This window comes from Lagenorhynchus albirostris, chromosome 4 (genome assembly GCF_949774975.1).
Source record: "Lagenorhynchus albirostris chromosome 4, mLagAlb1.1, whole genome shotgun sequence".
Taxonomy (NCBI): domain Eukaryota; kingdom Metazoa; phylum Chordata; class Mammalia; order Artiodactyla; family Delphinidae; genus Lagenorhynchus; species Lagenorhynchus albirostris.
Genome location: NC_083098.1, coordinates 10,459,532 through 10,486,202, shown reverse-complemented (window position 1 = coordinate 10,486,202; position 26,671 = coordinate 10,459,532). Strand labels below are relative to the sequence as shown.

The following is a 26,671-nucleotide window of genomic DNA, read 5'->3' as shown; positions in this document are numbered from 1 at the left end:
AGCACTCAGTTTTAACTGTTGCCTTGTGTCTTCACTTCCTCATGAAGGCTCCTGTGTCATGAACAACTTAGATTAAATATATTTGTATGCTTTTCACTCTTTAATCTGTCTGTTACAGGGATTCTAGTCAAGAGCTTAGACAGATAAAGGAAAGGGATGGTTGCTGTCCCCCACAGTATCATCAATAAATACTTTATTGTAGAAATAGTAAAATTAAGTATGAGGTGCATGGTAGATTTTATAATTGCTATCTAAATTGTATGTATGCAACTCAATCTATTTGAATGCTTTTTTGAGAAATTATCACTTATCACTTCTCCGTGCATTTAAACATTTGTGTATTAGATGATAGCCATTTTATTTTTTCCCTAATACAAATGTTTTACATTTTTTTATTCTGTTACTAATATGTTTTAAATTACTAAGCAATTTTTCCCATTAGCATATCAAAGATAAGAAGCACTATTTTTTTCACTTTACATCTCTATTTTTTTTACTATAAAAATATACTTCAGTTCTTTTTTCCTTGATGGGAGAAAAAGGGGCTGATTCTTGATACAAGAAACAGGGACCATCATAGCTTAGTAGTCCTGCTTCCCACTTTGAGCTTTGACTATTTTATGTTTTATGCCACATTTAAATATAAAAGGAAGTATCAAAATTTCAAAGAGAAAACTCCATGGCCTCCTTAATGCTCTCCCTGGCTTAGCTTACCACTGTTAAAACTGAAACACAAGTGCAACAGCTAATCCCTTTCCTGTGTACCTAGAGTAGCTGGAGTCCCCTTGCAATTAGTTCCTTTGACGTGAATTTGAGACAGAAAGGGGGCAGGGCACAACCTTTAAAAGAATGACATAGCCATTGAGGATACAAAATGAACTGGTTAGAACCAACTAGGTCCAAGATGGCGGACAAGTTGACTTCCCCTAGACCTTGAGCCTCATTATACGCTCACTGTCACACGTCAGCACACTAAATGACACACCCACAGGGACCATGACAGTTCCAAGGCTGACCATAAAAGGTCAAGAAGTGGGCCATGGCCCAATTCCTAGAAATCCACACCCCTTCCCCAAAATAGTTGGAATAATCATCCCACTCATTAGCCTATGAAGTTACCCACCCCTATAAAAACTGACAGCTCTGTGCCCTGGCAACTCTTGCCTTCTGAGACGGCCCGCACTCTTGTCTATGGAGTGTGTATCTCCCTGAATAAACCTTCTTTCACTTTACTATGGCTCCTTCTTGAATGCTTTCCTGTGCAAAGCCAAGAGCCCACACTTGGCAGCCGTCCCAGGGACTTGTCTGAGACCTAGGACATGACCATCCTCTCGTGCCCCACTTTTTTTCCTGCAACAAATTCTTTGTGCACTTTTAATCTGGCACTTTTCTGCTCCCTTGGTTCCATGGATCAAGTGACCAAGACCCTGGAGCACTACCTAGAACGAGGGCTTTATTTCTTTTTACCCAATCCCACTTTAAAAGTGGGACAAAATATTAGCAAAACATGATAAATATTTTTATAAAGGGAAATTATTTTTTTTACGATGAGAAGAGAAAAAGGGTTACCCTCAAATTACTTAGCTTTAATCTGGGTTTAAATCTGATGAGTCTGCATAAATTTATTTTGAGTTTAAATAATATATTCATATCAGTGGGAAAACATATGTATACAGGGTCCTCTGTGTTCCTCGTTTTATCATTTTAACCTAGTTTTACTATAGCTTCAGAAAGTACCTAATGAAACTTAAGAAGTACTTTTATTCAATAAGTACTTAATGAAAATCTAAAAGAGGACATAAACATATATATATGAAACCAAGCAGGACCCTGTTTGGTACAAAGCCTTTCTATGTCCTGTTTCTTGTTTCTTGTTTGTAGGAAACAGGCCTTATTCAGCTTCCTGAGTTCCAAAGAGCAGATTCAAACAGTTGCTAATCAAGGAAGGGAGGGAACTTAGAAACAAAGGAGAAGCAGTCTAGAAACAATAGTGCAGAGATAAAGCAGTGTCCTGGTTCCTCTTCAAGGAATATACATAACAATACCTTTGAGTTCTTCTGCGGGGGAACTAAGGCCCCCACCCAGGTGGAGGATGTTGACTTCAAGCTGAGCACAAGATTCTTGGAATATGTCCCTGTTCCTTCACCACCAACCAATGAGAAGAAAGTCTGCACACAATGGAAAACAAGAAGACTCTGACAGCCTGTCCAAATGATTCTCCTTTTAAAAACTTTCATGGTCGAGCAGAATCTTGGGAATTGGTTTTTGGACATGCGTCTCTCTTCTCCCCAGGTTGCTGGCCTCCTGAATAAAGCAACCTTTCCTTTCCAACCAACAACTGTTTTTCAAGTACTGGCTTTCAAGCAGCAATCAGCGGAACCTGAGTTTGGTAACACATATATGTGTGTGTATATATATATATATATATATATATATATATATGGTTCTTGTACTCTAGCAGTTTAAACTTTGATATGAGAACTGGGAACATAATTAATTTTCAAAACTTTTCAATTTTTTAGAAAAAATTGTAAGGAAATCCATGTGTGTGTATCATAAGTACCTCAAACTTTAAAACAGAGGCTATTTAGCACATGACATAAAGCTATCAAGAATTACTGAACATATTACATAATGTAATGTCATAAAACAAATCTATAGACTGCTCAGAAACTTAGACACTAAAAAAGACCTTACTAGCTAACTGCAATTAAAAAACTTAACTTGATTATTTTGATGCAGGTTATTCTTCAAGAATCATGCCTTAAAATGTTGAAAACTTGCTTGTATTTCGGTGTAGAGGAGTTGGATATAGAGACAAATGTTACATTAATGAAATCATTACAAGTTATATAAAACATGAAGATGATATTTGGCACTTGAAATTAAATTATTAAATATTTTCATATTAAATATTTTCTTATGTATTTTAAAAGCTTGGTTTTTAAGTAAAATCAAAACATATTCTGAGTAAAATGGGAAACATATTTTAGAAATGTAAGTTCCACACTGCATGTAATTTAGCCAAGGGAGCAGGTATGGTTGGAATTTTTTTTCCCCTGTGTTTAACTTCATTACCATAACTGATAGCCATTTTATTCACAATTTACTTTAGGAGGTTCAAGTTTTTGTTTATTTTATTGAATACAAATCTCAGTTAACAGTGTTTGCATTGCTAATAGCTCTCTTTCAAAGTGTGTTGATACCTCAGTTGGGTTTTCTTTCAAATTTAAGTAGGCTATTTTGCCATTTATGTGAGAATACAGTAAAAACAGATTGTGTTCATTTTTCTTATTTTTAAAATATCTGTAGAAGTGCTGACAACACAAGAAGACAAGGCTTCTCCTGCTTTTTAGCATCTGCCAGAATAAGGTGCTAATGAAATCAAGCTAATGGGTTGTCATTTGAATACAAATGTAACAAGTATTTACTGACTAACTATTGTGTAAAATACACTCCTAAATAGTGTGGCTAATTACAGAAACAGCACAATAATGTGATGTATGGGGGTGGAATGTATAGGAAGATATGGAAAAATAAACATATGCCAATAACTGTAACAATAGTAGAAAAACTTCATAAGAAACTCAGAGATGTACTTAAAATATTCTGTTATTTGTCCATCAGTAATCACTCCCCCTTCTTCCTAGTAACACATCCCTGGTGTTTTGGGGATAGTAATGTATCCGATCAAAAGATTACATTTCTCCAGGCTTTTTTGCTGTGAGGTCTGGCCAATGACACATAAGCAGAAGTACTGTGTGGGATTTCCAGAGTGGCTCCTCACATGAAGCGGTTCAACTAACAAGTATGTCACTTTTCACCTTCCTCATTTCCTCCCTACTACTACTTGGAATGTTGCTTTAAAACAAGAACTCCAAAAAAAAAAACAATAACAAGAACTCCACTAGACTAAAGTGGTCTTTATTACAGAAGCTGGACATGTGCAAAGCAAGACAGAACAATAACAGGAGTCAGGGTCCCAGACAACCTCCAAGAGCAGCCCTATCTACCCCCTCTGGGCTGCTACCTCCAGACTTTTTTGTGTGTAAGAATAAATACAATAGGGTTTCAGTCACTGTTATTTTATGTTTTTGTTTTGATTTGCAGCTGAACACAATTTCTAACTAAAATGAGGTACCAAAAATGTTACCAAGATTATCAAGTCAGGAAAAGATTAGATGCAGTTAAGGGAAAAAAAGGATACACAAGACAGAGTATTAAATAACCACCATATTGGGTTACTTCAAATTAAAACACCCAATTCTTTCTATTTGCGGGGAATACAGGTTTTACCTCAACTATACACAACTGTCTGGCTAATTCTACATCACCTGTATTAACTGGATGAAAACAGGGACCAGATTAAATTTATGATAATTCAAAACATGCTTTGATTAGATAATTCAGTATCAGAAGAGAGCACATTATCATGATTTCTATTAACATAAACCATGATAATAAATTCTTACCTCTCTGCATATCAGATGCACACACACATATATACACTTAGGTATACGAGTACTGCATATACATAGAAACATGTTAAAGCACAACATGACATAATAGCTTTTTCATTTAACAAATATTTATGAAATAGGTATTCTGGGGGCTTCCCTGGTGGCGCAGTGGTTGAGAGTCTGCCTTCCAATGCAGGGGACATGGGTTCGTGCCCTGGTCCAGGAGGATCCCACATGCCGCGGAGCGGCTGGGCCCGTGAGCCATGGCCGCTGAGCCTGCGCATCCAGAGAGGCCACAACAGTGAGAGGCCCGCGTACCATGAAAAAAAAAAAAAAAAGGTATTCTGTGCCAGTCACTGTTGTATGAGCTGGGAACACAATGGTGAATAAGTCTGTGCCCATGCTGACTTTCTACTCTACTGAGCAAAACTAGTTTTAAATACATACATATAATTTCATGTCAGGTGACAAGGGTTTTTGTACTGTGAAAAATAATAAATGTCACGAAGTAAAATAAATCAGGAAAAGGAGCTGGAATATGACAGTTATTTTAGGCAGGGTAGTTGGAGTAGGCTTTTCTGATGAGCTGTGACACAGGGAAATATTTGTGACACAGCACAGATTCTTAAATGGAATGATGGAATGAGTCATATGATAATCTGGAGAATGAAGAATGGAGACAAAAGAAAAGTTAGTACAACTGTCCTGAGGAATGAGAGAATTTGCTATGTGTAAGAAACAACATGAGGTCAGCATGGCCAAAGCGAGAAAAGACATACAAGAGAAATCAGAGATGAGAGTGGAAAAGCTGCCATGGGCTAGAAGATACAGCACTACAGCCCTTGGCAACTAATTTCACTTTAACCTTGTGTTTGATGGGATGCTTCAAGTGTTTTAAGCAGGGGAATGACACAATACAACTTGTCTTTTATAAAGAAAACTCCGGCTCCTTGTGAAAAATGGATTATAGAGGAGACAAGTGTAGAAACAGGAAGGCCAGTAAGAAACCATGCCACACCCTGGGTGAGAGATGATGAGGATGATGATGGTAGTATAAGTGGAAGAAATGGAGAGACTTGGAATATACTCATATATATTCAAGGCAGAGCTCACTTGATGGATAGAATGGGTGTAAGAAGAAATGAAAGAATAGAGTCAAAGATGAAATTTTTTTCTTTTATTTTCCTTTGGCCAGAACAATGAAGGAGTTAACAAAATCATTTATTGAAATTGTGAAGGAGATATGTAGACCCAGAGAGAAATAGATTGAGGACGGTGAGGTGGGTATAATGGCATAAGAATCAAAATTTTTGAATGGTTTTATCAATTTGGAGATTCCTAATAGATATACTAGTGGAGCTACTGAGTAGGCATTTATATATATGAGTCTGAAACGCAGGTAAGTCTGGGATGGAGTTAAAATAGTTGTCAGGCATCAGGCCGTAGATGGTATGAAATCAACCAGGGAATGAGTGCAGCCAGAGAAGAGAAAAGACTGCAGGGAGGGGACTGGGATCCAGGACTATACAATATTTACAAATTGGCTAATATCACTTGCGATTAGGTTTCAGAACTTTCACTTCCCAGGATAAAAACTGCCCCTAATATTTAAAAAAATGAATCACTACAAATTAGAGTATCATATTTTTAAAAAATGTAAATATTACCTATGCGGATCCAAACGTAGATTAACACAATACTTTAGGCCCACATTTATCTAACCCCCTAGAAGGAATCTAGATAAGGTTGGAGAGGAAGGAGTCTCCTCTCCTGTGAGTTCAGAAGACGGTATGTTTCTTAAATCCCAAGGTAAACTGTCTGATGAATTATTCCACAGAAACAGAGGAGTTAACTGCAGATGAAAAAGAACTATATGCTATAAGATTTATTTTAAAGTATTTATTATCATTGTTTTGTTAATAGCAATCATGATAATATGCTCCTCTGTGATACTGAATTATCCATCTAGTCAAAACATCCTTTGAGTGGTCATAAAAGGTGCTCTGATCTAGTCCCTGTCTTCATTCAATTAATACAGATGACACAGAATTAGACAATTGTGTCTAGTACAATTGATAGCATAGCATAGTACTTTAAACAATGGGTTTTAAAATCATTCTGGCTCTGCCATTTACTAGAGATATACTGAGGATATTAAAAAAGACTCTAGTTTCAGTTTCTTCATATAGAAAATAAGGTTAAAGATGCCTAGTCTAATTTACGGAGTTTTTCCTGAGAAAAATACATGTAAAACACCTTAAAGCCTGTTTAACGCATTGGAAGTGCTCAAGAAATTAAAGCTTGTACTATAGTTATTTTTTAGATAAGCCATAGCTTTAAAGAGTCTTTATGGTTTAGCAGGAGCAACACTTAAAACAGATAACTTTTGAGCAAATATTTGGAATACGGTCTATTTTAAAATCAAACCTGAATATACTAGAATTTTGACTGTATTTATAACTTTTAACATTATCTTAAAAGAAATGTTATGTCTATCCTTTTTAATTGAAAAAATACTGGGTTATCTGCCTCTTACATGTTGAAGTCTAAAATATAAACAGACATAAAATAATGCTTTGTTATTCAGAAAGAGGGATACACTGCTTGAAATGAATTCTGTGATAAAGTTAAAAAACCCTAAACCTCGGGCTTCCCTGGTGGCGCAGTGGTTGAGGGTCCACCTGCCAATGCAGGGGACACGGGTTCGTGCACCGGTCCGGGAAGATCCCACATGCCGCGGAGCGGCTGGGCCCGTGAGCCATGGCCGCTGAGCCTGCGTGTCCGGAGCCTGTGCTCCGCAACGGGAGAGGCCACAACAGTGAGAGGCCCGCGTACCGCAAAAACAAAAAACAAACAAACAAAAAACCCATAAACCTCAATTTAGAAAGCAGATTACTCAAAATGAATATGTTATGTAAAGATGCTAGCACCTAGCAAACAACTGAAAATACAATCTCATAACTCAATAATCCAATAAGACAAATTCAAATACTTTAACAACTATTTAATATCCTATTAGCTACCATTCATCTTTGTATATATTGGCTCCCTAAATCACTATTTATATTGATGCTTCTGTATTTTTTTCCTCCCCTCAAGGAGCTCTTGAGAAGAATGTAAACACCATATGTTACATAGTGTTACAACAAAATTATAATTACTTACTCAAGTCACTAGATAGTTTAAATCTGAGTAAGTGTAAAGTTATTTTAGAGGCAGCTGCTAACAGTTAAACTGTTTTTACCACACAAAAATGTATTAAATTATGTAGCTAATAACCTAATTATACAACATGAATACACTGAAGAACAGAATTTTGTGTACTTTAATAAATCTCATTCTGTATTTGTGACTAAAGCTTTAAAACTAAGTTATAAGACTGCAAATAGTGACATTACACCATGTGACTTATGGAAATTTGTCTCATTTTTTATTGTGAACTTTATACTCAGTTCTTAGAGACAATTTTGAACAACATATGAATCCTGCTATACATACGTCTGAGTTTATGCACCAGTTTTTGCAGAACTTCACTGAAGCTTTATCAAATCTTTCCATGCACTAAATTAAGTAGACTTAAAACAAGTTACTTCCAGCGTATTTCCCATAATATAGAAATGATTATTCATGAAGTTCAATGCTTTCCTAATAGACAATTGCTTTAGTAAGACATATTTCAAAGAAGAGACAATTCCAAATTCTTTAACTAGCTTTATTTTTAAACACTTAATAAATATAGTCTGTGTGACAAGGAAACAAAAAAGTTAAGACAAAATTCATAATGCTAACTGCCATATTTGGTCCTGTCAAATTAAGTAGATATTGGCTCTTACTCTTTACTGATATGCTTATAAAATTGAATGTGTATTGTTTATTATATTTTATAACCATGTCTAGAGTATTCAGCCTGGTTTTAACCAGGTTGACACAGAATTAGACAATCTATTAGACAATAGATTTATTCCTCAAAGTTCTTTAAAAAGAAATATTAAAACTCTACATTATATAAATGTATATATATACTTTTTTAAAAAACAGAAATTAGGGAAAAAAAAGGTATATTTAAAGATAAAGAGTCCATTGTAAAATCTAAGCACTTTGAGAGTAGACACCAGATGGAAAAGAAAACTGGAAAGCAGACAGACACATGATACCTGAAACCTGAGCCAGTAGTGTACCACCAATCCCCAAACAACCCTACTTTTACTGTGGGATCATAGCAAAGCTATGTATCTATGAAAGTGGGAATAAAAATGGAGCTGACAACCAGAGGATTGGTTGACAATATTCCATGCAGCCAGGCAACTTCTCCTCCCTTCCCTAGCAGAAGATAGAAGTTCATTCTCTTCAGGAAAAAAAAAAAATATATATATATATATTACTGTATATATTATATATTTATATATATATAAATTAAAGAAACATCAGGCAAAAGTGGGGAAGGGAGTACTTATTGAAAAGAGGTAGATTAAGTTAAAATGAATAGGGATTTTTTCCATAGAAGGTATACAGATGGTCAACAGGTACATAAAAAGATGCTCAACATCATTAATCATCAGGGAAATGCAAATCAAAACAATAATGGGATATCACTTCACATCTGTTAGAATGGCTATTATCAAAAAGGCAAGAAATAACAAGTGTTGGTGAGGATGTAGAGAAAAGGGAGCCCTCTTGCACTGTTGGTGGGAAAGTAAGCTGGTGCAGCCACTGTGGAGAACAGTATGAAGAATCCTCAAAAAATTAAAAATAGACCTACCATATGACCCAACAATTCCACTTTTGGGTATTTATCAAAAAAAGAGAAAAAAAAGAAAATACTAACTCAAAAAGATATATGTACCTCCATGTTCATTCCAACACTATTTATAATAGCCAATATATGGAACAAACTATGTGTCCATTGATGGATATGGATAAAAAAATGTTTTATACTTATATACACATGCATGCACATGCACACACACACACACACACACACGCAGCAATATTATTCAGCCATAGAAAAGAACGAAATCTTGCCATTCGTGACAACATCGATGAACCTCCAGAGCATTATGCTAAATGAAATAAGTCAGACAGAGAGAGACAAATACCATAAGATCTCTCTTGTATGTGGAATCAAAAAAAAAAAAAGCAAACCATAACAATGAAAGAACAGAGTGATGGTTGCCAGAGGCCGGGGTAGCAGAAATGGGTGAAGGGGGTCAGGAGGTAAAAATAATAGGATTTAAAAAAATAAAATAATGTATTGAATTTCAAAATGAAAAGAAAAATTTATGATGACTAGATAAATATTATTTTCATCACCTTGTCTTACTCTTCTCAGACAACCTTATACCCTCTAACCACAAATACCTGAAACCAACCACCGACCACCAATTCCCAAATTCTCATTCTTTCAAAAAAAAAAAAAATCTACATATTAAATCCTGAAAACCCAGTGTCCTTGGCCCCACTTCTGCACATGCCCGGCTGAGCTGAGGGGCTGGCAGTAGCCATTCTGCACTACGAAATCTGGTCGGAAGAGCTGGGTGTAAGGCCTCTGCACATAGCTCCCTGTAAGCAAGTGGAACCCGACTAAACACAAGGAAAAAAACAGCCATCTCAGAGCTGTGACTGTTTTCAAGGCTACTGTTTTTCTCTGTGGAACACAGCTTTTGGGGCAAAACAAGGAAGAAGCAGGTGATTCTAATGTGCAGTGCCGAAGGACAGCCACTGCAGGCCACCTTCTCCAACTCTGAAGGCACTCCAGCCATGTGGCTGACAGGGTCTTGGTGTTCTGCCCAGGTGTCAGGCCTGAGCCTCTGAGGTGGGAGAGCCGAGTTCAGGACACTGGAACACCAGAGACCTCCCAGCCCCACGTAATATCAATTGACGAGAGCTCTCCCAGAGATCCCTGTCTCAAGGTTAAGACCCAGCTCCACTCAATGATCAGCAAGCTCCAGTGCTGGACGCCCTAAGCCAAACAACAAGCAAGACAGAACACACCACCACCCATTAACAGAGAGGCTGCCTAAAATCATAATAAGGTCACAGACACCCCAAAACACACCACCAGACGTGGACCTGCCCGCCAGAAAGACAAGATCCAGCCTCATCCACCACAATACAGGCACCAGTCCCCTCCACCAGTAAGCCTACACAACCCACTGAACCAACCTTACCCAATGAGGGCAGACACAAAAAAACAATGGGAACTAGGAACCTGCAGCCTGCGAAAAGGAGACTCCAAACATAGTAAGTTAAGCAAAATGAGAAGACAGAGAAACACACCGCAGATGAAGGAGCAAGGAAAAACCCACCAGAACAAACAAATGAAGAGGAAATAGGCAGTCTACCTGAAAAATAATTCAGAGTAATGATAGTAAAGATGATCCAAAATCTTAGAAATAGACTAGAGAATATACAAGAAATGTTTAACAAGGAACTAGAAGAACTAAAGAGCAAACAATGATGAACAACACAATAAATGAAATTAAAAATTCTCTAGAAGGGATCAATAGCTGAATAACTGAGGCTGAAGAACGGCTAAGTGACCTGGAAGATAAAATAGTGGAAATAACTACTGCAGAGCAGAATAAGAAAAAAGAATGAAAAGAACTGAGGACACTCTCAGAGACCTCTGGGACAGCATTAAACATACCAACATTCAAATTATAGGGGTCCCAGAAGAAGAGGAGAAAAAGAAAGGAACTGAGAAAACATTTGAAGAGATTATAGCTGAAAACTTCCCTAATATGGGAAAGGAAATAGTCATTCAAATCCAGGAAGTGCAGAGAGTCCCATACAGGATAAATCCAAGGAGAAACATGCCAAGACACATATTAATCAAACTATCAAAAATTAAATGCAAAGAAAAAATATTAAAAGCAGAAAGGGAAAAGCAACAAATAACATACAAGGGAATCCCCATAACCGCTGATCCTTTAGCAGAAATTCTGAAAGCCAGAAGGGAGTGCCAGGACATAATTAAAATGCTGAAAAGGAAAAACCTACAACCAGGATTACTCTAGCCAGCAAGGATCTTATTCAGATGTGTGGGAGAAATTAAAAACTTTACAGACAAGCAAAAGCTAAGGAAATTCAGCACCACCAAACCAGCTCTACAACAAATGCTAAAGGAACTTCTCTAGGCAGGAAACACAAGAGAAGGAAAAGACAAACAAACCCAAAAGATAAACAAACCCAAAACAATTAAGAAAATGGTAATAGGAACATACATATCAATAAGCACCTTAAATGTAAATGGGTTAAATACTCCAACCAAAACACATAGACTGGCTGAATGGATACAAAAACAATGCCTGTATATATGCCATCTACAAGAGACCCACTTCAGACCTAGAGACACATACAGACTGAAAGTGAGGGGATGGAAAAGATATTCCATGCAAATGGAAACCAAAAGAAAGCTGGAGGAGCAATTCTCATATCAGACAAAATAGACTTTAAAATAAAGACTATTACAAGAGACAAAGAAGGACATTACGTAATGATCAAGGGATCAATCCAAGAAGAAGATATAACAATTGTAAATATTTATGCACCCAACATAGGAACACCTCAATACATAAGGCAAATGCTAACAGCCATAAAAGGGGAAATCGACAGTAACAAAATCATAGTAGGGGACTTTAACACCCGACTTCCACCAATGGATAGATCATCCAAAATGAAAATAAATAAGGAAATACAAGCTTTAAGTGATACATTAAAGAAAATGGACCTAATTGATATTTATAGGACATTCCATCCCAAAACAACAGAATACATTTTCCTCTCAAGTGCTCCTGGAACATTCTCCAGGATAAACCATATCTTGTGTCACAAATCAAGCCATGGTTAATTTAAGAAAACTGAAATCATATCAGGTATCCTTTCAAACCACAACACTATGACACTAGATATCAATGACAGGAAAAAATCTGTGAAAAATACAAACACAGGGAGGCTAAACAATACACTATTAAACAATCAAGAGATCACTGAAGAAATCAAAGATGAAATAAAAAATACCTAGAAACAAATGACAATGAAATCATGATGACCCAAAACCTATGCAGCAAAAGCAGTTCTAAGAGGGAAGTTTATAGCTATACAAGCCTACTTCAAGAAACAAGAAAAATCTCAAACAAACCACCTAACATTACACCTAAAGCAATTAGAGAAAGAAGAACAAAAATACCCCAAAGTTAGCAAAAGGAAAGAAATCATAAATATCAGATCAGAAATAAATGAAAAAGAAATGAAGGAAATGATAGCAAAGATCAATAAAACTAAAAGCTGGTTCTTTGAGAAGATAAACAAAATTGATAAACCATTAGCCAGACTCATCAAGAAAAAAATGGAGAAGACTCAAATCAACAGAATTAGAAATGAAAAAGGAGAAGTAACAACTGACACTGCAGAATTACAAAGGATCATGAGAGATTACTACAAGCAACTATATGCCAATAAAATGGACAACCTGGAAGAAATGGACAATTTCTTAGAAAAGCACAACCTTCCGCGAGTGAACCAGGAAGAAATAGAAAATATAAACAGACCAATCACAAGCACCATAATGGAAAAGGAAATTAAAAATCTTCCAACAAACAAAAGCCCAGGACCAGATGGCTTCACAGGCCAATTCTATCAAACATTTAGAGAAAAGCTAACACCTATCCTTCTCAAACTCTTCCAAAATATAGCAGAGGGAGGAATACTCCCAAACTCATTCTATGAGGCCACCATCACCATGATACCAAAATCAGACAAAGATGTTACAAAAAAAGAAAACTATAGGCGAATATCACTGATGAATATAGATGAAAAAAATCCTCAACAAAATATTAGCAAAAAGAATCCATCAGCACATTAAGAGGATCATACACCATGATCAAGTGGGGTTCTTCCCAGGAATGCAAGGATTCTTCAATATATGCAAATCAATCAATGTGATACATTATATTAACAAACTGAAGGATTAAAAACTATATGATCATCTTAATAAATGCAGAAAAAGCTTTTGACAAAATTCAACACCCATTTATAACAAAAACTCTCCAAAAAGTAGGCCAAGAGGGAACTTACCTCAACAAAATAAAGGCCATATATGACAAACCCACAGCCAATATCGTTTTCAAAAGTGAAAAACTGAAACCATTTCCTCTAAGATCAGGAATAAGACAAGGTTGCCCACTCTCACCACTATTATTCAACATAGTTTTGGAAGTTTTAGCCATGGCAATCAGAGAAGAAAAAGAAATAAACGGAATGCAAATTGGAAAAGAAGAAGTAGAACTATCACTGTTTGCAGATGACATGATACTATACATAGAAAATCCTAAAGATGTTACCAGAAAACTACTAGAGCTAATAAATGAAGTTGGTAAAGTAGCAGGATACAAAATTAATGCACAGAAATCTCTTGCATTTCTATACACTAATGAAGAAAAATCTGAAAGGGAAATTAAGGAAGCACACCCATTTACCATTACAACAAAAAGAATAAAATACCTAGGAATAAACCTACCTAAGGAGACAAAACACCTGTACACAGAAAACTATAAGACACTGATGAAAAAAATTAAAGATGATAGAAACAGATGGAGAGATATACCATGTTCTTGGATTGGAAGAATCAACATCGTGAAAATGACTCTACTACCCAAAGCAATCTACAGATTCAATGCGATCCCTATCAAACTACCACTGGCATTTTTCACAGAACTAGAACAAAAAATTTCACAATTTGTATGGAAAAACAAAAGACCCCTGAATGGCCAAAGCAATCTTGAGAAAGAAAAACAGAGCTGGAAGAATCAGGCTGCCTTACTTCAGACTATACTACAAAGCTACAGTAATCAAGACAGTACGGTACTGGCACAAAAACAGAAATGTAGATCAACAAAACAGGATAGAAAGCCTAGAGATAAACCCATGCACATATGGTCACCTTATCTTTGATAAAGGAGGCAAGACTATACAATGGAGAAAAGTAGCTTCTTCAATAAGTGGTGCTGGAAAAACTGGATAGCTACATGTAAAAGAATGAAATTAGAACACTCCCTAACACCATACACAAAAATAAACTCAAAATGGATTAAAGACCTAAATGTAAGGCCAGACACTATCAAACTCTTAGAGGAAAACATAGGCAGAACACTCTGACATAACTCACAGCAAGATCCTTTTGACCCACCACCTAGAGAAATGGAAATAAAAACAAAAATAAACAAATATGGAGCTAATGAAACTTAAAAGCTTTTGCATAGCAAAGGAAACTATAAACAAGATGAAAAGACAACCCTCAGAATGGGAGAAAATATTTGCAAACAAAGTAACTGACAAAGGATTTATCTCCAAAATATACAAGCAGCACTTGCTGTTCAATATCAAAAAAGCAAACAACCCAATCCAAAAATGGGCAGAAGACCTAAATAGACATTTCTCTTAAGAAGATATACAGATTGACGACAAACACATGAAAGGATGCTCAACATCACTAATCATTAGAGAAATGCAAATCAAAAGTACAATGAGATATCATCTCACACTGGTCAAAATGGCCATCATCAAAAAATCTACAAACAGTAAATGCCTGAGAGGGTGTGTAGAAAAGGGAACCCTCTTGCACTGTTGGTGGGAATGTAAATTGATACAGCCACTATGGAGAACAGTATGGAGGTTCCTTAAAAAACTAAAAATAGAACTACCATACAACCCAGCAATCCCACTACTGGGCATATACCCTGAGAAAACCAGAATTCAAAAAGAGTCATGTACCAAAATGTTCATTGCAGCTCTATTTACAATAGCCAGGATATGGAAGCAACGTAAGTGTCCATCAACAGATGAATGGATAAAGAAGATGTGGCACATATATACAATGGAATATTACTCAGCCATAAAAAGAAACAAAATTGATTTATTTGTAGTGAGGTGGATGGACCCAGAGTCTGTCATACAGAGTGAAGTAAGTCAGAAAGAGAAAAACAAATACCGTATGCTACCACATATATATGGAATCTAAAAAAAAAAAAAAAAAAAGGTTCTGAAGAACCTAAGGGAAGGACAGGAATAAAAGCACAGATGTAGAGATTGGACTTGAGTACACGGGGAGGGGGAAGGGTAAGCTGGGACAAAGTGAGAGAGTGACATTGACATATATACACTACCAAATGTAAAACAGCTAGCTAGTGGGAAGCAGCCACATAGCACAGGGAGATCAGCTTGGTGCTTTGTGACCACCTAGAAGGGTGGAATAGGGAGGGTGGGAGGGAGATGTAAGAGGGAGGGGATATGGGGTATATGTATATGTATAGCTGATTAACTTTGTTATACAGCAGCAACTAACACAACAATGTAAAGCAATTATACTCCAATAAAGATGTTTAAAAAAAAATGCTGAAAACCCCATATCCTCATCCTTTTTCCCTTTATTGCTCTCAACCTGACAGCATAGATTATCCCTTCCAGGCAGGAATCTCTCCTGGCATTTTGTCCCTACATATCCAAGCCCAGTTTGATGACCTTCCAAGAAATTCTTTAAACTGTCAAATATCCTATAATAAAATCACTTCCATTTCAACTAGCTAAAGCTAATTATATTCTTTGGATCTATGAAAACTGACCAATATTCCAGGTGGCTTTTATTCCAGGATTGCAAAGATGGCTTAAATTTATTAGGTCTGTTAGTAAAAGAAATACATAATCTTAGTAGAATTATGATCTCAATAAATGTCAGGCCTGAGGAATGGAGGGATGTTTATTATTTCTTTTTTTTTTCCTTTTTTTTCTTTTCTTTTCTTTCATTCCCTTTTCTTTTCTTTTCCTCCTTTCACTTCTCTTATTTTCTCTTCTTCTGTCTCTTCTTCTATCTCTGCCTCTATTTGTGTTTATCCCCTTCAGTTATATAAAACCAATGATCAGTCAGAATCATGACTAAAATAAAAACACTGTAGACTTTCTGTAGTATAGTAGTTCAAGCTACAGTCCTTAGAATTTTAGAAACCTGAGTTGGAATTCAAGCTGAGTCATTTACCAGCACTGTGACCTCTTGTCAGGTTCTTAACTGCTCTAAGCTTCAATTTCCTTATCTGTAAAATGAGACAATAATCGTGTGTACTGAGGATTAATACTCAAAAGAAGTAGATAGCTTTCAGGATTTCCAATTTAGAGAAACTTGAAATGTATATAGCATTTGGCTATAGAATAATCTTAGGAAAGGTAATATTTGTAAATCCAAACAGCTGTTGGCAGGAATGCAGTTATCTCTTAGGCAATGGTTATCACATAAATACCTGCTAAAGCAGAAGCCAGACTTTCAGACCACAAGATGAGATACTGACAAATAACAAGAGCAATTAAATACTGAATTCCCTAGCACCAAGTTAGTCTCATACAGATAATTTGTATCCAGGATTGGTCCAGCTATGTTTATAGAGTTGTAGGGAAGAAGAGGGATAAGCTACAGAAAATTTGGCAGGCTACTTGTATAGCTTGATAGGCTCTGTTACATATATCAGCTTATCAATGGCTAATGTAATAAAATGAGTATTTCAATTTTAATATGATAAAACACTAGAAAAGAAACAAGGCCTTAAGTGAGCTTTTTTCACCATTCATTTATACAATTCATTCTTTCATCTACTATTAGTATATTATATACTAGTTCTATACTAGACACTGAAATAGGGAATACAAAGAATATAAAATATTTCTGTATTTATGAAAATCGGCATCTATTGGGGAAGACTGTAAATATATTTATAATATAATTTTATACTTCTATATTAGAAGTGAAATTAAAGTATTGTGGAGACTTTGGGGAAGAAGTTTCACAGAGGGGGTGGCATTTAATTGGACATTAAGTGAGGATTAGAAGTTTGCCAGACAGAAAACTGAAGATAAAGGAAATAGCTTTTATAATTCAGCACAGTGGATATTCCTTACTCTGTATTAATATAATAACCAATTAACAATTGACAGAAAAAGAAGAGTAATGTGCATTCTAATTATTTAAATAATCAGCTCAGCGATTATGAACAAAGATTCCTGTGTCAGGAATAAGACCCGCATCTTACATATGTGTCATTACTAACTATGATAGGAAGAATAATGCCCCTTTTCTTCCTCCAATGGTGTCCATGGCAAAGGAGAATTAAGACTGAAGGTGAAATTAGCGTAGCTAATCACCTGACTTTAAAATAGGGAGATTTTCCTGGGTTATCTGGTAGACCTAGTGAAATCATGAAGGTCCTTAAATATCATAGGGAGAAACAGAGAGTCAGAATCAGAGTGATGCATCATAAGAAAGGCTTAATAGGCCATTGTTTTAAAGATGGAAAGAGGCAAGGAAATGCAGGCAAACTCTTGTAGCTCAAAAAAGTAAGTAAATGGATTATCTCCCAGAGTCTCCAGAAAAAACTCAACTCTGCCAACACTTTGATTCCAGTCTAGGGAGACCTAATTCTGACCTCTGACTTTCAGAACTATATGAAACTAAAATGAGAATTGTTTAAAGACATCAAGTTTGTGGTAAATTGTTACAGGAACAAAATAAAACTAATACACTAATGACAACTTTTAAAGATATAACAATTAGGTAAATATAAATATATGGATATTTTAGTGTACATTTATGAAAGCCTAGACTACCTATAAACTATTATTTTAATATAGATATAGACAATCTTCATCCTATTTGATGAACAGATCTGCATCTGCATGTACAGACGAAGGCAATCAACAACAGTGGATAACATGAAAATCCTTCCTATTTCTTATCATTTGTATTTTATTAGTACCATTTGATTTTCTAGGAATTGACAAATTTCAAATGAAGTTCAGAACCCATTCTGTGGAAATCGAGCTCAAGAAGAATTATAAAATTTTCTTCATTTTGCATCTTAAAATTTGCTCAACTTGCTATGGTATGAATATGTGTGTCCCCCAACCTTTATATGTTGAAACCTTAACACGCCGAGGCGATAATATTAGGACATAGGGCATTTGGGAGGGGATTAAACCATGAGGTCAGAGCCCTCAGGAATGGGATGAGTGCCCTTATAAAAAAGGCCTCAGAAAGCTCCCTTGCTACTTTTGCCATGTGAGGGCTACAACGAAAAGACAAAAAGAAGGTGTCTAGGAAGTGGGCCCTCACCAGACACTGAATCTGCCCGTGCTTTGATCTTGGACTCCTAGTCTCCCGAACTGTGAGAAATCAATACATTTCTGTTGTTTATATGCTTCCTAGTTTATGATATTTTCTTAGATCAGCCTGAACAGACTAAGACACAACTCTTGCTTGCTCCCTGTACCTCACTGCTTGTAGAAGGCAGTCGAAGTTCTCTATAAAGCATGTGAAGTCCTTCACACAAATTCTTCCTTGCCACGTGGGCAACACGCAACTGAATATTTATAATGTCTAGACCTTCGTGGTCTAGCTTGAGACCTTGGCGCTTACTTCTCCTTTGCCTCACGACACTTCCCTTTCCTCAACTGCATCTCTGAACTTTGGAAATACTTGACATTTTTCCAGGCCATGCTGAACTACAGCCAGCATTATGATATTCTATAGCTTTACACAGTCTGAAGAAAATATTTCTGCCCCAGTACCTTTACATAAGGTCTTACACATAGTAGGAACTCAATAAATGTTTGTTGATTGTTCTGAATGTCTCACTACATTCAAGAAAATAACAGAAATGGTGAGAAATGATAATAGTAGAACTATTATCACTAAGTGAGTAAGGCCCACAGGAAAGAACAAGAAAGAGGAGAGAAACAGCTAATGTTAACAAGAGGACAGACCACTGTCGGTTTTATTCATGTAGGCATTATTACCAGAAACTATGACCCATCTCTCTTTAACATGGTGTAGCAGCTGGCATGGCTCCATTTTCCTACTTGGCTCTCTTGCCAGCTTCTATTGTCTGGCAAAGACACTTAAGGGAGAAAAGTGAGCTTAATTCTTCTACCCTTAATTATGCTTTGACAATTCTGCCCAGCTTTTTCAAAAGTTCCAGCTCAAATACTGCTGCCAAAGACTTTCTTGTTAAGCAGGGCCTAACTACTTTAAATGAATTTTTATTCTTCTTGTTTTTTATGGTCAAAATAAGCAACTTGGATGAACACACACATCATTAAGTCTAGTGACTAGTCTAAGATAGCACAGGTGTTTGGCATTACATAGAGAATGGAGGACAAGTCTATTTTCTGACTTGATTATAATGAATCACATTTTTGTTTTCCATTGAGAGTTTTAACTCGGTGTATGAATTTCCTCAAGGCTTTTCAGTACCTTTGGGGAGAGGGTGAGTCAGAAGGTGATAGGTCTGGTTCTCTGTACTAGGTTAACTTTGGTCTCCAAGGAGACAGAAGGAAGGAAAAAGCTTGGAGACATGGAAAAAGAAGTTTGCCTGTGTGGAGTCTGTAAGGAATAAAGGTTGTTGCAACAGATTCCTGTATATATTTATATATAAGAAGGGATTTTCTTTTCCCTTGGTGAGGAAGAACATAAATTGTTTCACAGATGTTATGTGGGAAAGAAGAAAAGAACTTGAATTTTTATTCTTAATAAGAAATACATGAATAAGATTCTAATATAACAGGTTTAGCCAACATTTTCAGTGCTTGTCACATCTCCTGAGATAAGAGTTTCTTATCAGATTTGCTAGAGTAAAAGAGATTATTACCTGAGAAAAAGGGCAAGTCCCAGTACAGACAGAAGTTGACTGCTGATAATATAATGCAAAAGCTTAAAAGAAAACAGAGAATTTCCTTAGCTGAAAATCTGACATCAATAATTACTCAGAATATTCAAATTACATCTATCTTCAAAATTATTGCTATTAGGCTGCTGATTAGAGGCTAATATCCATCTGGCAATTGTTTACCTTCTAATTTCTTGCACTAGAAATAAGTCACTATCCAAGAGGAAGAAAGTTAAGTATTTGCAAAAGCACATTGCACTCTTCCTGATCTCTTTTGGAATTCATTTTAAAGTAAAACACAAGAAAAGATGCTCAACATCACTAATGATTAGAGAAATGCAAATCAAAACTACAATGAGGTATCACCTCACACCGGTCAGAATAGCCATCATCAAAAAATCTACAAACAATAAATGCTGGAGAGGATGTGTAGAAAAGGGAACCCTCTTGCACTGTTGGTGGGAATGTAAATTGATACAGCCACTATGGAGAACAGTATAGAAATTCCTTAAAAAACTAAAAACAGAGCTACCATATGACCCAGCAATCCCACTCCTGGGCATACATCTGGAGAAAACCATAATTCGAAAGGATGCATGCACCCCGATGCTCACTGCAGCACTATTTACAATAGCCAGGACATGGAAGCAACCTAAATGCCCATCGGCAGATGAATGGATAAAGAAGATGTGGCACATGTATACAATGGAATATTACTCAGCCATAAAAAGGGACAAAACTGTGCAATTCGCAGAGATGTGGATGGACCTAGAGACTGTCATACAGAGTGAAGTTAGTCAGAAAGAGAAAAACAAATACCGTAAAATATTGCTTTTATGTGGAATCTAGAAATATGATACAGATGAACTTGTTTGCAAAGCAGAAATAGAGTCACAAACATAGAGAACAGATGTATGGTTACCAAGGGGGAAAGGGAAGGTGGGATGAATTGGGACATTGGGATTGACAAATATAACTACTGTGTATAAAATAGATAACTAATGAGAACCCACTGTGTAGCACAGGGAACTCCCCTCAATGCTCTGTGGTGACCTAAATGGGAAGGAAATCTAAAAAAGAGGGGATATGTGTATTCAATATATATGTATAACTGGTTCACTTTGTTGTACAGCAGAAACTAACACAACATTGTAAAGCAACTATACTCTAATAAAAAATAAATTAAAAATAAAATAAAATAAGTGAATAACAACAACAAAAATAAAGTGATGTTCATCCACTTCCCTAAACTATTAAGAATATCTTTTACTGTAGACAAGGGTAAATAGAATTTTCTGATTATTCATAATGACTATCCAACTTTTAATTTGCGTCATCCATATGCCAATTTTGCCCAGCAGAGTTACTACAGGTATTAGAATCTCTGACAAATTATTTATGTGTGCTTTGAAAACTGCACTGAAGAAATGTTAAATCTGTGATACAAAAAACCTCAGAACAGAATATTTGCTTGTTTTACTCACTGTATTGCATCTGTCAGCATGGCCATTTAATACCCCTATATAGTATAATTAAAACAAAGGATGTCCAATGTCTTAATAAAACACTTTAGGTCTAATATTTTTTAACCTTGTGTAGTTAGCAAAGTAAATCAATCATTTCTAAATTATTTGATGTATGGCAGAATTAACTGTACTTAATTCCTCGCACATTTTATTTTACCGCTGATATGATTCAGCTTCCAAAATTCATTTGTTATTTAAGTAAATGATTCCAAGATAGAACAGATGGAAGTCATTGCCAGATAAACTAAACTCATGCTGAGTCCACCTCTGACAGCTTCTCATATTCATGGTCCATCTCAAATGGTCACGTTAATAATGAATCACAGCCTTGGAATTTTACCTTGATTATTAATTTCTTATTTAAAAAAAAATGTGTTACAGTATACTTCACACTTATAAGGTAAATCCTGAAGTGATGCAAGAGATTATATTTTAAAACAACAAAGAATAAGTGTATATGATCCAGAATGTGTATGAAATGGTAATGTTAAGATAAAAAATAAACACTGGATGTACTAAACATGAGATCAACTGCTTAAATTATCATTAATAATGATATTATCTTAAATATAGTGTTAATCCCAAGCCAATTCCAATATCTGACGTCTTCATTAAATGTTAAAAGAAATCTTGTTAATATTGGTGTGCAGAGCAATGACTGCCACATCCGCTACTATCTCACATCAAGGTTTTCTAGACACTCGGGAGCAACAGGTATTGAGGAACACAGTACACTGCTGACATCAACTGTTTCCAAATAAAACTGTCCTGGCATCTTGTTGGCAGATAGAACATGTATTTCAGTGACGCCAATCCACTCTTAAGTGGGTCCCCAAACCAAAGTTGAGGTCATAATGACTCAGTTTCTTAAAATTCATTTTCTTTCAAGAAACACACAAAGTTGTTTTTATTTCCCCATATTTCAAGGCTTTTATTGGCTTTAGAATTTTGCTAGCAGTAATTCAATATCCTGTCTTTTATGTACAAACTAATCCAGACCTTTTCACATTGTGTACCTGAATTCTTTCCTCCAATGTTCTGTACCTGTATTCTAAATTCAAGCTTTTCCTAGAAAATCCTCACTTTTGCCAATTATGAAATACCATCCAAATCTATGTATCTTGTAGTTTTCTGGAGCTTTTTTTTTTTTTTTTTTTTTTGCCATACGCGGGCCTCTCACTGTTGTGGCCGCTCCCGTTGTGGAGCACAGGCTCTGGACGCGCAGGCTCAGCGGCCATGGCTCACGGGCCCAGCCGCTCCGCGGCATGTGGGATCTTCCCGGACCGGGGCACGAACCCGTGTCCCCTGCATCGGCAGGTGGACTCCCAACCACTGCGCCACCAGGGAAGCCCTGGAGCTCTTTTTAACTCAATGATATAAACAGTGGATCCCTGAATTCGGTTTTCCAAGGTCATCTCTAACAGATGCTGAGTAAATCTTGTCCACTAAATATGTCAAAGGGACTTTGTGACCACAGTAAGCAGAGTATGGCCCAATGCTCTGAAAGTATGCTAAAATAAAGCTTTATACCATGAAAGTTTTCTCTCATTACCACATGGAGAACTCAAAAAAGTTAGGAGAAATCTAAGGCAGCAACCTATGCAAAGATGAAGAAATTCAATGAGATTTACATTTAAGGAAGAAAATGAATGTGTGACCTGTGGATGGGGTGGGAGGGTGTATGCCATTATTTTTAGCATGTATTAATGTTGACAAGTTCTATATCTTGGACATGCCTTACTGAAACCATTTGGATAGTGTGTGAGAAGGATTTGATAGGAATATAAAGCTAGCAAGCGACATGAAAGTATTTGCTTATTATTTCCATTATTTTTTTTTTCCCCTTGAGGTCTGCTATGTCTGAGAGATACTGCATACCTTTTAAGAAAAATTAAAATTTGTTTTGGCTTTAATTTATGTAAAAGTAATTTTCATTTATTTTAAAATAATTTTACTTGATTTATCAGGATATACAATTATTATTTTTCTTTCCAGTGAATATTCATAATACATCAGTGATGCTGTCTGCAAAAGTTAAATAATAGATACAGTGTTTATTCAAAATTTATCTTGACAAAACCAGAAGGAAAAATGTTAACATAAAATAATACTATATAGACATAATATAGAAAGTATTGTTTGGTAGTTGTTATTTCAATTTTCCTCTCAGTGTTTATAATCAAGGCTTTAGTAAAATATTTTTATAGCCATGATTCTTTGATATTCTCAACCACAAGGTTTTAAGGACTATAAGTTAATTCAAATATGGTGACATTTAACTGAAGTTTCCAAATTTAATGGAAATTAAAATAGCATTGGAAAATATACTCAAATAAGTGCACAGATGCATATGTGTAAACATTTAAGGAAATCTCTCATTTCCTATTTCATTCCCTCAAATCCAAACTCCCTCACACATCACTGAGAATTTAATAGCACTGAAAACTGGATCAATAAAGGAATATCACATATTTATATGGTAGATTAAAAATTGCTCCAAATCCTTGTCATTCCCCATCAAGAGGTGCAATTTATTTTTCCTTTCCTTGAGTCAAGGTTGGCCTTGTGTTCAGGAAAGAATTAACATAGCAGTCTTGAGTCTGTCTGTTATGGGCTGAATTTTGTCCCCTCAAAATTTGCAGGTCAGAGTTTCAACCCCCAGGACCTCAGAATGTAACCGTATTTGGATACAAGGTCTTTAAAGAGATGTTAAAATGAGGCCGAGGTGGTGATCAGATGGGGGGTGAGGGCTCTAATCCACTATGACTGGTGTCCTTATGAAAAGAGGAAGAGACCCCAGGGTGTGCATGCACAGAGAAGACTCTGTTAATCGCTACATCATGATACCTATTTATTTGCAACATCAGAAAGATAGCAAAAGAGGTAAAAATAGGAAAATATAGAGAACCTTAGAATCAGGGATAATCTTTGATATTGCTCTTTGTTGATATCCCACATACAATCTATTAACAAATCCTGATGACTCACACTCAAAATGTATCTAAAATCCCACCAGTGTTTATTAGCCTGTCAACATTTACCACGCCATCTCTTACCTAGAGGAGCTTTGCCTTCCTTCTTCTACCATGTCCTTTTGCTGCCTACGTGTACACAGAAATCAGAGTAACAGTTTTGAAATAAAGTCTGATTATGTCATTCTTTTTTCCCAAAACACTCCAGTGGTTTGCTATATATTTATTCTTTTGCTGTGTATCACTCCTCACTAGAACCCAAATACCATGAAAGCAGGAATTCAGTCTGTGTTGTTTACATTGAAGCACCAGTGTCTAGAACATTATCAAGCACGTGGTAGGTATTTTATAAATTGAGTCATCAACAGATGAATGAATGAATAGATGGCTTAGTCAAAAACTAACCAAAAATGCAGAATATACCATTTTGGGTTCTTTCTGGGACAACCAAAAAGTGAATTCCAATAATAAAAAGAGACCATTAAATTCAGTAAATGAAAAACAACAATAAACATACAAAAAAATCTCAACCAAGGCAGGATATGCAACAGATGATGTTATGAGGTCACACCACTATCTGACTCCACTCCCTCAGAGCCTCCAAATGTGTTCTTTTCCACTATGGTGTTTTTAGACCAAATAAACTGACACTACTTAGTATATTGATGTTATATAAAGAGTAAAATATCAATAGTGCTTTGTTCACAATGAGGTTTTTCCCAGAATCTAATGTGATTAAATAATGTTCCTTCAGTGGAGATTGTATTTAGAAAGTTACCAGGTTAATGCACAGGAGGAGGTTTGGGGAATTAAAGAAAAATATACTGTGGTGTGTTCCTGATAAAAAGATACCATACATCCTATGGTTACACAAACTATTATGTATTCCTTTTTTCCAAGTAATGTTTTATGTATATTTACCAGTTTCCCCTTAAGACAAATTCATTATATTAACTTCTTCTCCCTCATAATTGATAAACATTTCCATTAATTATTTTTCATGAGAGGAAACTGATATATGAGCTCATCTGAATACTCGAGGGTATAAAATAAGTAGCATGCCTTCTAGGAATGTATATTAAACATTATTCTTCATCAAAGTAAAGACTTTATATTTCTACTCTCACATTTAGAAATGAAGTACAAGGAGTTGAGTGGAAATATTTCTGTTTCATGTTATTTCTAATATATAGAACTTTCTTGCTTTAAACTAACAGATATCTCTATAAAAAAAGATTGGTTAAAACATATACTGTTTGCTATGTGCTATTCTAAGCACTTTCTATTTAATAACTTGTTTAACCTTATAAGAACACAATGAAGACGCAATTGCTATTGTTCCCATTTTACAGATGGAGAAATTGAGACACAAAGTAACTGACTCACAGTTATAAAAATAGAAAGTGGCAGAACTGGGATTTGATCCTAGGAAGTCTCTTAACTAGGCTACACTGCCTCTAATGTTCCCAACTCTCTTTTCTGCTTTCTTAAAAAAATATATTGTTCTTAAAATAGAAATAAGTGGTCATTATAGAAACTATAGGAAAAAAATTTATAGTCCATCTAAATAGTTGATTGTAGATAACTGTATATTTTCTGGGTTTTTTTTTTTCCCTACTCAATATTTATTTTATATAATTGAGAGCAAACTATGTGTGTTACTACATGTTACTAAGTCCTGAGTTTAGGCTCTATGGTCAAGTGGATCATAACATCCCCACATTGGCTAGCAGGATAAAATTTTTGAGACCTTCATGTATTTCTCTATTTCTTCCTCTGTGTCCCTTGCTTAAATAAGGGAGATGAAGAAAAGTAGTCAGAGAACCTTGGAATTCCATAGGAGAGGAGACCCAGGAAAGAGCCCAGCACCACTCTGTGTCAGCTCCTGGGGAAGATGGCTGGACTTCAGGGAGGGTGGCTCCACTGTGCATTCTAGGCACTGGATACCCAAGCACCTTACACATGCCAGGAACCCACTAACAGAGAGAAGCAGCAGTCAATGGGGTCATGAA

At 35.9% G+C, this 26,671-nt stretch overlaps 1 protein-coding gene across 1 annotated transcript in view; it reads right to left on the bottom strand.

Moving 5' to 3' along the window:
* Nucleotides 1-26,671, bottom strand: part of CCSER1 (coiled-coil serine rich protein 1) — a 1,250,826-nt gene that overhangs the window by 707,589 nt on the left and 516,566 nt on the right. Inside the window, exon 8 of the mRNA XM_060147099.1 lies at nucleotides 2,046-2,168. Coding sequence (XP_060003082.1) covers nucleotides 2,046-2,168 — 123 coding nt within the window. The remainder of the gene's footprint in view (nucleotides 1-2,045; nucleotides 2,169-26,671) is intronic.